This window comes from Sus scrofa, chromosome 6 (assembly GCF_054392235.1).
Source record: "Sus scrofa isolate SSC_HxYL_T2T_F1_AM1 chromosome 6, Sscrofa_HxYL_maternal_Yorkshire_Landrace_v2.0, whole genome shotgun sequence".
NCBI classification, from domain to species: Eukaryota; Metazoa; Chordata; class Mammalia; order Artiodactyla; family Suidae; genus Sus; species Sus scrofa.
Window position 1 is genome coordinate 58,978,700 of NC_139388.1, and position 15,509 is coordinate 58,994,208.

Below are 15,509 nucleotides of genomic sequence, written 5' to 3' on the forward strand. Positions count from 1 at the left end.
CTTTAAAAGCCTTTGACTCCAACTTTAGTCACCACGTTTGTTGTCTTCATGTTAATTAATGAAGAGGAACTTAAGGAGAGGCTATGTGTCTGGACTGGCAAAGAAACATTAGCTGTTTTATTCCTGGAAAGGGAAACTGCAATTACAATGAAGTCAGCATCCAGCCAGCTGCTGAGCCTGTTGCAATCTTGGGGCCCCCCTCCCTGACCTCCCAGGAATGCAGAAGTTCCTGGGCCAGGGACCTAACCACCCAAGGCACAGTGGCAACCTGAGTTGCAGCATCGACAATGCCGGATCCTTAACTCAACGTGCTACAAGGGAACTCCAACTTCATTTTGTTTTTACCAAAAAAATACAACTATCAGAAAGCCATTAAGCTTCATTAATTTTAATATGCCAAATAATAGGTACATTATACACATGGCAAATGCAAGTTCAATCATTTTTTTTTTCTTACCATGATTGTGTGGCCCCTGCCAAGGACCTCATAGGTAAATCGGGTTTCATCTTCAAAACCCCAATACCAGATCAGGACTTGGTATGTAGCAGGTGCTCCAAAGATGGGTGTAGAGTGAATACATGTAGGTAAAAATACTACTTCTGATTTTCGAGGCATCCCCATTTCTCCTCCCCTCAGGCGAGGGGTCAGATATGGGTCCTGGATGAGGTCATGGCTCACAGACTGCACAAGGGGCCACTGTGGCAGGAGGCGGAGCCTTTGGAGGGGAAAAACTGGGCATATTTTCTGCTCCGCACCAGGAACCAGATCCAGGTGCTCGGCGTCACTCGCAGCTGCGGGGGCCAGGGGCCGAGGCAGCGCGTCAGGCTGGTGTCTGGAAATCACTCGAGACAAGGCGGCTGCCCCCCCAGCTTTACCTGTTTCCCACGGTTGAGGCATGGCCAGAACCCCCCAGGCAGCCTGAGGTAACAAAGGCAGGAATGCTGCCAATGACACGCCTTGGGGATGGCGACCTGACGCTTGTATGCCGGAAGATACAACCCAGCTACAACTGGTGCCCCCGTGTGCTCCTCTCTTGCATCAGCACCAGACGTGTGAACATCTCTGCCTAGGCGTGGGCATGCCTCGCCAATGCTCTGGTTCTGCTTGCTTCTAAGTTTCAGACAAATGGCATCTGACTTGAACTTGAACCTGCTCTGTTTTCAACCCTCTCCTTCTAAGGTGCCAACATTAACAGCAGCATTTCGGGTTCCACGGTAACTTTTATTTTCTTTAGAAGAAAAGCAACATACAGCCATGGGTATTTCAGAGGATGCAAAAGAGTGTAGAGACAAATACAAAAGCCACCTGGGATGCAGGTGGTCTGGCTCCTGTCTTCCGAACACCGTGCATCTCACGAACTGACCGGGTCTGCTCTGGCGTTGAGAGGTTCAGAGCCAAGTCAGGGGCCACCTCTGGCACCCTGGCCCTTTCAACGGGCACTCTGTGGACTAATGTTTTATGCCAGGTTTCAGGTCCACTGTTAATACAATTGACAAGTGTGACAAGGATTGCACTGAGGACACAAAGGCAACAAGAAATAGTCCCTGCCCACAGGGACGCGCAAGCTAAGGGTGAGGCAGAGAAGCAAGCCAGGGGCACAAGGCAACATGGCGAGCGTTACCAAAGGGGTCGTGAACTGGGTACTCACTAGCTCCGCGTTGTGGGGCTCACAGGACGGCCACCTGACTCAGGCTCGGGGTGGCAGAGAGGGCTTCCTGGAGGAGGGGTCAGCCAGGCAAGATGAGACATCTTCATTCCAGCCCCTCAGCAGACCTATCTTTCCGCCTTTGAAATTCTACCTCCCACTGTCCGTTCCATTCCTAAGTCACTTCTTTGTACTGACTACATTTACCCTCGATTGCTGGCTCCTCCAGGACGGAGACTCCTGCACCTCAGTCTTTTCTCCCTGCACCCACAACTGTGTGCTGGGCCCCCTGGCTGGGAGCCGGGCTTCTGAGGTGGCTCAGCGCTTCTCCACCACTTGGAGGTGGGGGGGGGGGGGGGGGCGGCAGGCGGAGAGGGTCCAGAACACACAGATGGTACACACGCCACACCTACTAAGCTGCTGCCTGGATCGGAGTGCTAAGAATACTTGCTACCCCCTAAGACGAAAAGTCAAACCATGGGACAGTGCTCTCAACAGCACAGCTATCTGAAGGAAAGAAAGAAAGAAGCAAGCAAGCAACCAACCAAGTATTTCGTTGCAACCAGAACCAAGACAGTGACTGCACGTTCCACACGGCACATGCGCGCTGCCGGGTGACGCCCTGGGCTTAGTCAAAGGTGATGCGGAGGCTGCGCTCCTGCTCCTTGCGCCGGCCCTCGCACACCTTGGTCACCTCCTCCACCTTCCTCTGCAGCAGGGCCGAGTTCTGGTCGATCCACTGCAGGGAGTCCATGTGCGCATTGAGGATCTTGCAGATCTGCTGCAGTGGGTCACTGGTGTCGGCGGGGCCCCCCGACGTGTTCAGGTGCTCAATGATGTCCTTAAGGTCCTGGGCCATGCGCTTGAGCTGCGCGTCGATGTTCTCGGCCAGCTTGTAGGTCTTCTCTCGCTCCTCATCCGCGTGCTGCAGGTACACTGTCCCGCTCTGCTCCTTGACCGACTCCTCCAGCGGGCTCAGCAGGTCCTCCAGCTCCTTCTGCTGAGACAGGATGAAGTCGAGCTCCTGGTCCAGCCTCTTCTGGTCCAGTTTCACCTTCTCGACCTCGCGGTGGAGGGTGGTGATCTTCTCCCCGTTCTCGATCAGCGTGCGGTCCCAGGCGTTGACCTGCGTGGCCTGCTGCAGGAAGTGCCGCTCCTGGTCCTCCAGCTCCAGGCTCCACTTGTTGATCAGACTCTCCAGTTGGGCGTAGGTCATCGCGGGGTTGGCGGATACGCCGGTGGCCGCACTGGGGCCGGCCGCAGCGGTCCCGGAGGCCGCTGTGTTGCTGGGGATGGCAGCTGGTGCCAGTGGTTTGAGATTCAAGGCCAAGCCTGTGGTGGTGGCGGCGGCGGCGGTGGTGGTCGTGGCTGCAGAGGTGGTGGAAGCTGCTCCGGGGGGCTTCAGGCTAAAGCCCAGCATCCCTGTTCCGGGCGTTCCGGCTGTGGTTGCTGGGGCACAAAGGGAGAGCCCCGAGGTGGTAGATGAGGCTGGAGTGGTTGCCAGTGAGGCAAAGAGCGTGGGCCCAGTGGTGGTGGTGGTGGTGGTGGTGGTGGTGGTGGTGGTGGTGGCGGCGGCGGCGGCGGTGGTGGGTGTGGGGGCAGCCGGCTGTGTGGCCCCCGCCCCAGTGGCTACTGGAGTGGCCGGAGTGAAGGGCAGCCCGGGAAGGGCTGTGGGTTGGGCCGAACTCCCCACGGAGCCGATGTTGAAGCTGGAGGTCCCAGTCTGGGACGTGCTTCCACTTGTGAACGAGAAGCCCCCGGGCGTGGTAGACGGAGCAGCAGAGGTGGTGGTGGAGCCAAACACAAAGCCGCTGGGCGTGGAGCCCTGGGCGGATGTGACGGCGCTCGAGACGGCATTGGAGAGCGTGCTGCCGCCCAGCCCGAAGCCGCTGGGCTGTGCTGGGGCTGGGGTGGCAGCTGCGCTGCTGCTCAGGTTTAGCTTTGGGGTGCTCAGGCCTAAGGAAAACCCAGTTCCTCCTGCGGCAGGAGTTGTGGTTCCAAAACTGAATCCCGGGGCCTGCGTTGTCGCTGAAGCCTGGGTGGTGAGTGAGAACAGGCTGGTGGAAGGGGTGCTCGAGGCCGGCTGGGAAGGGGTCCCAAAATTAAACCCTCCGGTGCCAGATGTAGAGAAAGAAAACGCAGCAGGTGTGGTCGTTGCTGTCTTTGCAGCGCCGAATGTAAACCCGCCTGTGGGGGCCCCCGTGCCTCCAAAATTAAACCTGCTCATGGCTCCAGACTCTGGTGGCAGCAGCTACTCCGGCTCCCAAAGCAATTCCACCGGTGTCTGCAACCTTGGAAAGATGGTTAAAGCAGAGGAAGTGACACGATCAGATGGCAGTTTTGGAAAGGCAGCCTCAGTGGCACGATGGAGCCCATCTGCAGGGTGGCAGGGCTCGATAATTACGATAAGCGGCCACCCTTCCTCTTCCCGCCACCAAACCTAAGCAGGCCCTGCTCAGCTAGGAAGGAAGGACCGGGACACACAGCCGCTACCCCGGCGGATTAGGCGCAAGGAGCAGGATGGACTTGGGCCCAGCACAGCCTGGTCAGCTGGAGTCCCGCTGTTGAGGGGGGGAAGGCCCAACCGACTGCAGCCCAAGGAGGCGGTCAGACTGGAGGCGCTCTGGCAAGCGGGACCAGAGACACACAAATGCCTTTGGGACCCACGCTGCAGAGCCCTCTGCTGACTGCAAGCGGGCGGGATGTAGACTGATTCTGGATCTCACAGAGAGATGGCCCTGGGAAGCAAAGCCGTGTAGCAAGGCCTCAGGTGCCCAAGGCCCCCCCTTGTGCACCCACACTGTTTAGGAGGGTAGGTGTGTACCCCCACCCTCCTTCTAATTCAGGGGCGAGCAGGAGACCTGGGTGCTCAATCAGAGCGCTTGGCACCCCAGGTCAAGAGGACATTGAGATGCCAGGCAGTTGAGAGGTTTCTCTCCAGGTGCGGGAGAGGCGGCCTCCTGCACCTGCAGGGCACCCCCATCTTCTCAGCCGCTGGCAGTGGGAGAAAGAGGCCGACACCCGAGAGAGCACAGAGAGGAGATGGGGAGAGAGCGACTGTGGAAGAATCCAGTCCTGCTCACCAGCCTCACCCCATCTTAGCAGAAGCTCTCTGTGGGCCAGCCCAGCCCCCGTTGGGTTTAAGCTGACGGGATTTCCATAATCTCTAACTGAAAAGCCCTGAGCAGAGCCTTGTGTTAGCTGGAATGTCCAAGGTGATTTGGAGAGGAAAGGGTCAGAGGGTGAGCTAGACAGAGATGTTTTTAGGCAAAGGGGCCCACGCTAGCACTGACGTCAGGCAGGCAGCTCGTGGATGCGCCCTCCCACCGCGGTCTGGAGGCAAAGGTCAGGTCCCCGTGTCCAAGATGAGGAAACGGGCTCAGAGGGCTGCGGTGACCTGCCAGGAGCGGACCCAGGCCGAGGGTCTTCTCGGGACCCTGCTGGCCCCACCCACGCATCTCCTTGCCCAGCGCAGGCACCAGACGACAGGCAGGGCATTTCTCTGCACCCACTGAGGGGACCAGTGAGGTATCAGCCACAAGGGAAGATCTGCATCACACCCACTAATGTGGCCTCAACTATGCACAAGAAATGCGAGAAATGACAACAAAGGGACGCGGCAGGCAAATTTAGCAGTTCAGCGCAATCTCGGCTGTGGAAAAAGAGAACAACTCAGAGCAAAGCAGGTCAGAAGGAAATATATCGAGATGTGGTCAGGGGCTGTCTCTGGGGTGTGGGACTACACGTGGCTCAGCTGCTTGGTAACTGGCAGTCATTCCCAAACGCTTGTTCTGTCTGTACAATAAAGAAACGTAATGATAAGCAAGGTTTTCAAAAATAACTAAATCACGTGGTATAAATTTACTCTGCAGAACCAGGAAACTTGTGCAGCCAGGTTCCTTCTTTTTTTGGGGGGGGGGGGGCACACCGCAGCATATGGAAGTTCCCAGGCTAGGGGTCAAATCAGAGCTAAAGCTGCCAGCCTACACCACAGCTCACGGTCACACCAGATCCCTGACCCACTGAGCGAGGCCAGGGATCAGAACCCGCATCCCCGTGGTAATATTAGCTGGATTCATTTCTGCTGCACCCTGAAGGGAACTCCATGCAGTCAGGTTCTAAAAATCACAGTTCAAGTGGGACAGATAGAGTTACTGAATTAAACAAGCCTCCCCAAGGCTGGCTCTCAATCAGACCTCGTCTTGCCCCAAAGGTGACTCGGGCATGGGGAAGGACCAGACACCACGGGTTGGGCCAAAGGCAGCGGGGGAAGCTGGCACATGGATATAAGACTGTGCCAAAGACGTGGGCCTCCAAGGATGCCCGTGTCCCACTCCCTGGAACCTGTACTACACCACAGTGTGTGGCAGAAGGAATGTTCAGGTGTGATTAAATTAAGGATCTTGAAATGAGGCAATTATCCTGGATTAAATGGTGGGCCCTAAATGTCACCATGGGTGTCCTTATAAAATGGAGGCAGAGAGAGATTCGATGAGAGAAGAGTCGGTGAGTGCAGGCGGCCTCTAAAACCTGGAAAAGGCAAGGTACCGGAATCTCCCCTGGAGTCTCCAGAAGGAACCATCCCTTTGACACCTGATTTCAGCCCAGTGAGACTGTTAGACTGATCTTATCTCATCTGAAAGAGAATGATCTGTAGTGTTTCTGCTGCCAAGTCTGTGGTCACCCAGGAGAGCAGCCAAGCAAATATAGCAGGGGAGTAGAAAGTGCCTGGGGATGAGAGAGGAGGCCTCCCGACACCCTAGGGCTCTGAGATTCAGCTGCAGCTTGGCCAAGGTCAGGGGAGTGCCAGTGCTCTGACCACTGGCACCTCATGCTGGGACGCGCAGCACTGTCCCTCTGGGCAGCCTCTGGAAGTGGTGAGCAAAGAAGGAAGCCCAGGAGGGGCTGGGAACCCAACTATGAAGTTCTCATGAAAAGACCCGGGGGTCGTGGCTGACCTCAAATTAAACACGAACTCATGGTCACTGTCACTGCTCAGGGTGCCTTGGGCTGCATGAGAAGTGCCCACTCCAGTGTCAAGACCAAGGTGGTTTTTAGGTCACCCACCCTGGCCCGATAGCTGTGTGCCCAGCACTGAGCTATGGACCCCTCCTCACAACCGCCCTGTGATGAGGTCGGGGTGATGGCCCCGGCACACAGGTGCAAGGGGAGGGGCTCTGACCAAGTCACCTGCGATACCACCCACAGTGGGTCCCTGGACCCCTGCCTTTGCCCTGCAAACCCACTCTACTTCTGCTCCATCAAGCAGGTCACAGGGCCAACAGTGCTGCTCCAGGGGCACAGCCAGCGGCAGCCCACTTTGCCCCCACCCTCGTGTGCTTATTCTCCCTTCATCTTAAGACAGCGGCACTGTGGCTCCGTTTGCAGGCACGAAATTGGTCTCCAGATATAAAGGAAAGACCCGGGCTTGAACTCTGCTCCTGCCGCTCACTAGCTGTGGGTCCCGGGGCAGGTGGCTGCCCCTGCTCCGTCTCTGCTTCCCTGCCTGTGATGAGGACAGCCCCTCGCACCCGGGAGAATCACCCGAGGTTTCGACTGAGGGGCCGCGGGCCTGGCCCAGAGAAGGTGCCCACAGGTCCTGCTCCCTCTCCCAGCCTGGTTCTTCCTTTCTCTCGGGATCCACAGGGAACCCTCTCCCAGCCAGAGGCAGAGGAAACCTGCCTGCGTAGCTGCCCTTCCCTCTGCCTTCCTAGCAGAGCTCTGGCCTTGTGCCCGTGCTTCTGGGGAGAGGAGCCCGGACCACCCCAGCCTGCTGGTCTCGGCCAGATCTCCACTGGCGCCCTCCAGGCCGGCACCTCCAGGACCCACACTCCAGACGCGCACGGGCACTCATATCACCAACTTCCGTCTCTCCGGGGACGGGAACCCGGCCTTGGCCTCTCTGCAAAGCCCTTCTGTGGGCCTCAGAAAAAGGTGGTGGCCGCCACTCTGAAGACCACAGGCACCTGGCCCTGCGCCAGACCCCTCCTGGCTGGAGACGCCCCACCCCACCCCTGCCCCTCAAGCCGGGTCCGCTGTTAGTAGAAGCAGCCAGAATGGCTACAACTCCGCGTCTCAGTTCTCAAGACCTCACCCGAGAGAACTTTCGCTATTATTAATAAGCTGCAGCTACAAGTTTTCAGAAGAGCATTTATAGAAAGTTCTTTGCTTTTTATACCATTAAGAAACCACAAGGAAAACAATCTTCTGTGGGGGCCTGCCTGGTTTAACGGTTCGGTCATCCATTTCCAACAGCTCGGATGCCAGGGACCCACGAACGATGGTGAGGGCGCCCTGGCCCAGCCCGGAACACTGCGGGCCCCTGCTCACTTGTGCCCGAAAACAGGTCCATCTGACAAACGAGGGGAGTGAGGTCCAGGGAGGTTACTGAACTCCTGGCCTCCGCCTGGAAATGGGGAGGAGGCCCGGCTTGAGGGGGAGCAGGGAAGGGCTGACAGGCAGGCCCAGGTGGTCCGAACCCCGCACATCCCAAAGAACGACTGGCCCCTGCCAGCTCCTGGGAGGGAACCTTAAGTCCTTGGAGCATCCTGCCTAACAGCACGTCTTTAAGGGGGCGGGTGTCTCAGGGTATCAGCATGATCTGTGGGGGGCTGGGGACTGAGTAACAAAGGTCAGTGACAGGTGCTCGGAGCCTGGATGGCAAGGCTTCCTTGGTGGGCAACATTCTGCGCATGTGCTGTGTGACCCCACTGGGAGAGGACGACCGGAAGCTGTGACCTCGTGTCTCCTGGACTCTGCCCTGTGTCCCTTTTACCTTTGCTGATTTCAATCTTTTTGTTTTCTGCTGTAATAAACCACAACTCTGCTGAGCTGTGAGTCCTAGCAAATCATGGAACCTGAGGGTGGTCTCAGGGATGCCTGACATGCCTGTATGCTGCCACGTGACATGATGAGAGACGCTGGCAGAGCCAGAGATGCCACAATCACGGTCAGACTTTATCCTGAGGGTGCCGTGGAGAAACTTTAAGGAAGCTTCTGGGAAGGCCTAACATGGCCAGATCTGTGTGTGGGGGATAGGCTGGAGGGGTGGAGGCTGGGACACGGTCCAGGCCCTGAGCCCAAGACCTGAGCCAGGACTCGAGGGACAGCGAAGACAGCCCCAGGTCAGGAAATGTCTACATCTGCAATGAAATGAGACAAACTGATGGTTCTGCAGGGCCTGTCCTGGTTAACCAACCAGAACTTCCAGAGTTTCTCACAAAGGTGGCTAAACACAGGCACACCACTGTGAACTGGGGGGAGAGGAGGAAGCCCTCCGTGAGGGCTCGTCCACTTTTACCAAAGCGGTGAGCTTCCCCACAGAGGAGCTGGCGGTGCTGGCGGCGGGGGGGGGGGGGGGGGTACAAAAGCGGGGCAGGCGGTGCTCTTCCTGGAAAAAGCTGAGGGTGTGCTCCGTCGGCCACAGGGGATGAGGCCCGGAGGGAGAAGTGGCTGCCTGAGGGCGCTGAGGGAGTTACCGGCAGAGCAGGCAGCCATGCACTTGCCCTTGTTTTTCAAACCACCTCCAGCTGCCTTCGCAGCCCAGGGGGGCGTCTGGGATTCCCACCTATAGACACACACCGTGTCCCTGGCCTTTTTTTTTTGGTCTTTTTAGGGCCACACCTGCAGCATACGGAAGTTCCCAGGCTAGGGGTCGAACTGAAGCTGCACCTGCCAGCCACAGCCACAGCCACGCCAGATCCGAGTCGTGTCTGAAACCTACACCACGGTTCACGGCAACGCCGGATCCTTAACCCACTCCACTAAGCAAGGCCAGGGATCGAACCCAAGGCCTCATGGATACTAGTTCGATTTGCTAACCACTGAGCCACGACGGGAACTCCTGTCCCTGGCTTTGAGGACCCAGGTTCTCCACTGTCACCTCGAGCCTCACGAGTCCACCAACCTCAGCCCTGTCTGCAGTTCTTGTGCCGCTCCAAACCCAACTTTATCTACTTTATTCAATCCAGCAATTACTCAGCCCTGCCCGGTGCGTAGTGATGACAACAGAGAGGAAAAAAGGCCTGTCCCCACAAGGCGGGGTGGTCACATAGGCCCAATTCTCTGCAGTACAATGGTCAGTCATACAACAGGTTTTGGGGGTCTTTTTTGTCCATGCCCAAGCAAGAGCAAGTTCTCAGGCCAGGGATCAAACTCACACCACAACAATGATAGCACTTGATCCTTAACCCACTGAGCTACCAGGGAACTCCCACAACAGGTATTTTTGTGCATCTTTTTATCACCGATGGGACCAACGAGCCCCAGCTCTCACATCCCCACAGGGGAGAGAGGCAGGAAAAGACGTCACAGAGAAATTACGTGTTAGAAGAGGCTCAGCGTCAAGGAGAAAAGACGGAGTGGGGCAGGGGCAGTGGGGGCGCCGGTGCAGGGTGTGGGCATTAAACAAGACAGCCCAGGGGAAGAGCATCTGAGACCAGAGGGAGCAGCCAGAGCAAAGTCCCGGGACTCACGCCCACCCCCACCTCCAGATAGCAAGAGCAGGGGCGTTTGCTGGGGATGAATACGGGGGGACCTCAGCCTTGGAACAGAGGAATGGAAAGATTAAGGGGGATATGGGGGGAGGGGTGTGGTGTGTGGACAGAAGAACAGCCCTAGACATGTCCATACCCCAATCCTGTAACTTGTGAACATGCGACCTCACTCGGCAAAAAGGGACTTGACAGAGGTGACGGGGAGATGGTCTCGGATGATCTGTGTGTGGGCTTTAAAACGTCCTCAAGGAGGCAGACGGCAGAGCCAGCGGGACTGGGACCGTTGCAGGAAAGGCTACTCTGAAGACGGAGGGAGGGGCCACGAGCCAAGGAAAGCAGGTGGCCTGGGAGGAGCCGGAAAGGCCAAAAGCAGCCTCTCCCTGGGTCTCCAGAGGAGCACAGCGCCACGCGCTCCGCTCCGCTCAGACGTCTGCCCTCCAGAGCTGAGAGAGGAAACGTCTGTGCTGTTTTAAGCCACTAGGTTTGCGGTAACTTGTTCCAACAGCAATAAGAACCTAATACCAGGGGAAGGGACAAAGAAAGAACAAGATGGAACTAAGCGCAGATAAAGGGATGGGCAACATATCCCAGAGCTGGACTGAGGGGCGACGGGGCAGGCCTGCCTCTGTGCAAGGGCCGAGGGCATGGGGCTGTGGCAACCGCTGGGCTCCGGCAGCTGAGGGGCTAGAGGGGAAAAGAACTGTGAGCTGTAATTCTGAAAACCTGTTCACTCCCTGCCATAGGGGCCATCTCATGGGCGTGAACGCGTGTGACACCCAGCAAGGGCAGGCCACCTAGGACCAAAGGAGGGACAAGATGGCCTGGGAGCATCAAGGAGGGCTCTCGGTGGTGATGAGCCCGCAAGGCAGGATTGCTCCGTTTCGTGCACTGAGAGCAGTGCCCAGCATGCAGCAGGTGCCCAGTAATGGTGAGTGGCGGGTGCACTGAGAAGTAACAATAACCACCCTTTACTGAGTCCACCTATGCAAGCGGCACCCAGGCCAGGAGCATTGGGTAGCAGCACTGCACCCTTGCTGGATGGGAAACAGACTCAGAGAAGCAATTTGACTTCTCCAAGGTCACAGAGCAATGAACACTAGTCCCAGGAAGGGGGTCTGGCTCTTTCTGGGGCAGGGGAGGGGGAGAGGTCAGAATCGAGCCTTCCAGGAGGAGTGACAGAGGCCAGCTCCGGTACAGCCGCGGCTGGAGCAGCAGGCTACGGGGAGTGGTGTTGAAGGCCAGGTCGCAGACTGACTGCCAGCTGGTCCACCCCCTGGACAGAGACAAAGCCGTGACCCTGATTCCCTCCTGACCCCGCCGTGGCCCTGCAGCTTTCCACCGCAGAAGCTCGAGCAACCCGCTCACAATAAGCCTCATCCACTGGGGCTGAGATGGCTGCTGTCCCCTATATCCACCCCCTTCCTTCAAAACAGAAACTCTCTTTCATTTGGCGCAGCAGCAGCGAGTCCAAAGGACTGTGTCTCCGAGGGCTCCTTGACGAAGCTCAGGAGTACAAACTCGGCTGTCTAGTCCACGGAGGGGCCAGGAGAAGGGTGGCAGACCCACAGCTGTCATCCCAAGCCCACCAGGCACTTGCACATGCACCATGGGAGCTCTGCGGTCAGCGGCCTTCGGCTGACCTTGTGTCAGTCACCCGGCAGGACATGGCCCAGCGCTGCTCCACTACTCCTGGCTGTGGGATCTTCATTCCAGGCTGATCCCACGGAGCCCCAGTTTCCTATCTGAAAAAAGCTGATGATGGCCACAGAATCATATGGTCTCTGTGAAGTGAAATGGTCTGATCCCTGTCAAGCACTTAGCTAAGTGCCTGGGGTATCCTTGGGGCCCAGAAATTGTGAACTTAATGCCAGTTCTGGGAGGTGAAGGGAGCCAAAGCTCCTGGCATTCTGCCCACAGCCACCTGATGGCGCTGCCGACAACACCCAGCCCAGACAGTGCCAAGGCAGCTCTGTGCCAACCACCCTTTGCCCCGGCATTAGCTTTCTACATAATAAGACTTGGAGGAAGTGAGACTGTGGGCTCAGAGAGACCAGAGGAGCGGAGGAGAGAGCCGAGAGCGAGGGGGCACATCAGAGACTGGGAGACCGTTATTTCTGGTCATCAGCCCAGCCCAGCTGCTACCTCTGCTGTGTTAGGACAGGGCACCCCCCTGCCCCGAGTCACTTCCTCGGGGATGTCTCACCAAAGGTCAAGCCCAAGCCCACAAACTCTTGCTTCTTAAATCTCTCTTGAATTGAATCCCCCCTCTCCCTTGAGTAAAAGAAAATCCCTCTAAAGCCCAAGAAAACAAATGAGTCAAGAGAGACTGCCCTTCAAAAATGAAAATCAGGAGTTCCCGCCATGGCGCAGTAGGTTAAAGAATCTGGCGTTGCCACAGCTGCTCGAATTCAATCCCTGGCCTGGGAACTTCCATATGCCACGGATGCAGCCACAAGAAAAAAAAAAAAAAAAAGAAAAGAAACTCAACCAGTCAGCCGTATGCTCACCAGACTGTAGCCGAGTCTCGACCGTTTCAGGCCCAGAGCAGTGAGAAGCCCGAATGGCTGGACCAGTGTGTGGTGTGAAGCCACGGGGGTGCTGATGGGCCACCAGTGGAGGTACAGTTTTGATGGACTCACTCAAGTTGCTGGGGGTGGGGTCGGGCAAGACGCCTGCAGTGGCCTGGCAGGAGCCAAGTGACCAGGGCCACTTTGCCCGGCTCTCTTGGCTGGTGGGTCCCGTCAATCCCGGGTGCGGGAAATGGAGCCTCAGGGAGGAGCAGGGGTGCCTTTCTAAGCCAGTCTGCGGCCGGGAAAACTCGGCACTCCCCTCTGTCCAGAGGTCGCCTCTCTCCACAGCACAAGGTCCCCAACAGCAAGGGTGGGCAGGAGACCAGACAAGCCAGTTTTCAACGGCCCCCTCCCCGCTTAAGCTGCCTGTGATTCTCGTCTAAAGACGGGGCCTCTCACCCTCGCAGGTGTAGGGAACCTGCATGATGCACTTGAGACCTGTTCAAAGAGGCACGTCTGTCTGTCCTTCTGTCCCTCAAGGGGAGGGCCATGGAAAGCCTCCCTGCCTGTCCTACTGCCAGGCCCTGGTCACATGAACGGATCCCTAAATGTCCCTGCATACCGACGGCCCAGGAGGCACTGTCTCACGTGTGCCACTTCCCAAATTAAGTTCTTTTCATGAGTAGTTTGTTCACCCAGTTCTCTGCTCAGAAGCTGCAGAGGGAATGCATGGTCTCTGTGGTCCCCCCACCCCCACGCAGGCACCTGCCTTCCCTGGGGACAAGCTTTTGGGTGCCTTGTGCCTCTTTCCAGAGACTGTCAACGCACTTTGGGGAGTGCCGTCTGCACTCTGCCCGGCTGCGCATGCCCCCTCCCGCTGCCTTTGCCTGGCAGCAGGTACCACCCTCACCCTCACTGGACGGAGGAGGAGAGCCTCGCCTCGCCGTGGCGTTGCCTCAGCTGGTAGCTAAATGCTTCTTGGACTCCTAGGTTCTCAGCCATCCTCGTCTTCCTTCCCTCCCTTGAAAAATACTCTCTCTCCCCCGAGAAGTCACCTCACAGCTAATGAGCAATTACTTTCTCCTTCTCCCTAGGGGCCCAAACTTGCACTCGGAGGAGCTCAGGTGGTGGGACAAACAGCAACTTTCCCCACGGAAAAAAGAAGTCAGGTAAGATATACACGCAAAAGGAGTCAGGAAACAACAACCAGAAGAGCAGATTTTTTAGCAAGATTCTATCTAGAACTTTTTTTTTTTTTTTTGCTTTTTATAGCCACACCCTTGGCACATGGAGGTTCCCAGGCTAGGGGTCTAATAGGAGCTACAGCTGCCGGCCTGCACCACAGCCACAGCAACGCCAGATCTGAGCCACGTCTGCGACCCGCACCCCAGCTCCCGGCAACACCAGATCCTTACCCTACTGAGCGAGACCAGAGATGGAACCCGCAACCTCATGGATACTAGTTGGGTTCATTTCTGCTGCACCACGATGGGAATTCCCTCAGTGCATCTTTAATATTTAAATTTTAACTACTCAATCAACATACCAGGCCTCTCTTTCAAATATTATTTTGGCCAGCACTGACAAAGCTGATTCCCCAGACCGTGAGGTACCCGTTAAGCGCTGTGAACCTTCTATCTCATATGCGTGCTCATAGCCAGGGGACATGTTTTACTCCTTCTCCTCTCCTTCACGGTGTGCCATACTGCATGCATCACTCCGCAATCTGTAGTTTTCAACAGGCTTTTTTTGTCCCATCAATCTGCTGAAATCAGTCCACGGCGTGACTACACCGCATTTCATTTATCCCTCTTTCTACCAACGGACATCTAGGATGCTTCCCGAGTTTTCTTTATTATACACAATATGGCAACAAGCACGCTCGCTCATGCTTTCTCGGGCACAAGTGCAGACACTTTCCAAGGCCGATCTTCAGAAGAACAACTGCTGCCCACAGATACTTGCATTTTGGTTTTACGAGGGACAACCAGAGTGCTCTCCAATTTGCCTATACTTGCTTTTATTCTAACTGGCAGTGCCTGAGATAACGATTTCCCTACAAGCTGCCAGCACCTGAAATTAGGAAAGTTCTACCAATCTGATGTACCAACTGCCTTTTTTCTTTTTTTTTTTTGGTCTTTTTTTTTTTTTTTTTAAGGGCTGCACCTGAAGCATATGGAGGTTCCCAGGGTAGGGGTCAAATCAGAGCTGCAGCTGCCGGCCTATACCACAGTTCACAGCAATGCCGGATCCTTAACCCAATGAGCAAGGCCAGGGATCGAACCTGTGTCCTCATGGATGCTAGTCAGATTTGTTTCCCCTGAGCCACAATGGGAACCCCCCAACTACATTTATTAAAAAATAATGGGGAGTTCCCGTTGTGGCTCAGTGGTAACAAACCCAACTAGTATCCATGAGGACGTGGGTTAGACCCCTGGCTCCTGCTCAGTGGGTTAAGGATCCGGCATTGCTGTGGCTGTGGTGTAGGCCGGCAGCTGCAGCTCTGATTTGACCCCTAGCCTGGGAACCTTCATATGCCTCGGGTACAGTCATAAAAAGACAAAAAAAAAAAAAAAAAAAAAAAAAAAAAAAAAAAAAAAAAAAAAAAAAAGATAGGCGTTGCCTGTGGTCTAGCAGGTTCAGGATCTAGCATTGTCACTGCTGTTCTTTGGGTTCAATCCCTGGCCCAAGAACTTTTACATGCTACAGACGTGGCCAAAGAAAGAAAACTGATAAAAGCACTAACCCTACAGGGCCACTGTGTGCCAGAATGTGTCGGATAACTCACCAATACCTCATTCAGTCAGCTGACAAACATCTACTGAGACCTAGGACAAGCCTTGTGCTGGGCAGACAAA

The 15,509-nt window shown here is 56.1% G+C and overlaps 2 protein-coding genes across 14 annotated transcripts in view; both read right to left on the minus strand.

The window, feature by feature from the left end:
- The window catches only part of IL4I1 (interleukin 4 induced 1), a 39,355-nt gene that overhangs the window by 12,975 nt on the left and 10,871 nt on the right, over positions 1-15,509 (minus strand). For 4 of the 11 annotated variants that reach the window (XM_084961593.1, XM_084961594.1, XM_084961598.1 and 1 more), the window contains exon 2: positions 1-123. The exons of 4 other annotated variants lie outside the window; for them this stretch is intronic. The gene's annotated coding sequence lies outside the window, so the exon portion shown is untranslated. Of the gene's footprint in view, positions 3,938-15,509 lie in introns of all 11 variants that reach the window. 3 more of the 11 variants (XM_084961592.1, XM_021094762.2, XM_084961595.1) reach the window with 1 other exon arrangement.
- NUP62 (nucleoporin 62) overlaps positions 373-15,509 on the minus strand; it is a 26,008-nt gene continuing 10,871 nt past the window's right edge. For 2 of the 3 annotated variants that reach the window (XM_084961618.1, XM_084961619.1), the window contains exon 2: positions 373-3,937. In XM_084961618.1, coding sequence (XP_084817744.1) covers positions 2,275-3,873 — 1,599 coding nt within the window. In that variant the 5' untranslated portion in view covers positions 3,874-3,937 and the 3' untranslated portion in view covers positions 373-2,274. The remainder of the gene's footprint in view (positions 3,938-15,509) is intronic. The other variant, XM_084961620.1, reaches the window with a different exon arrangement.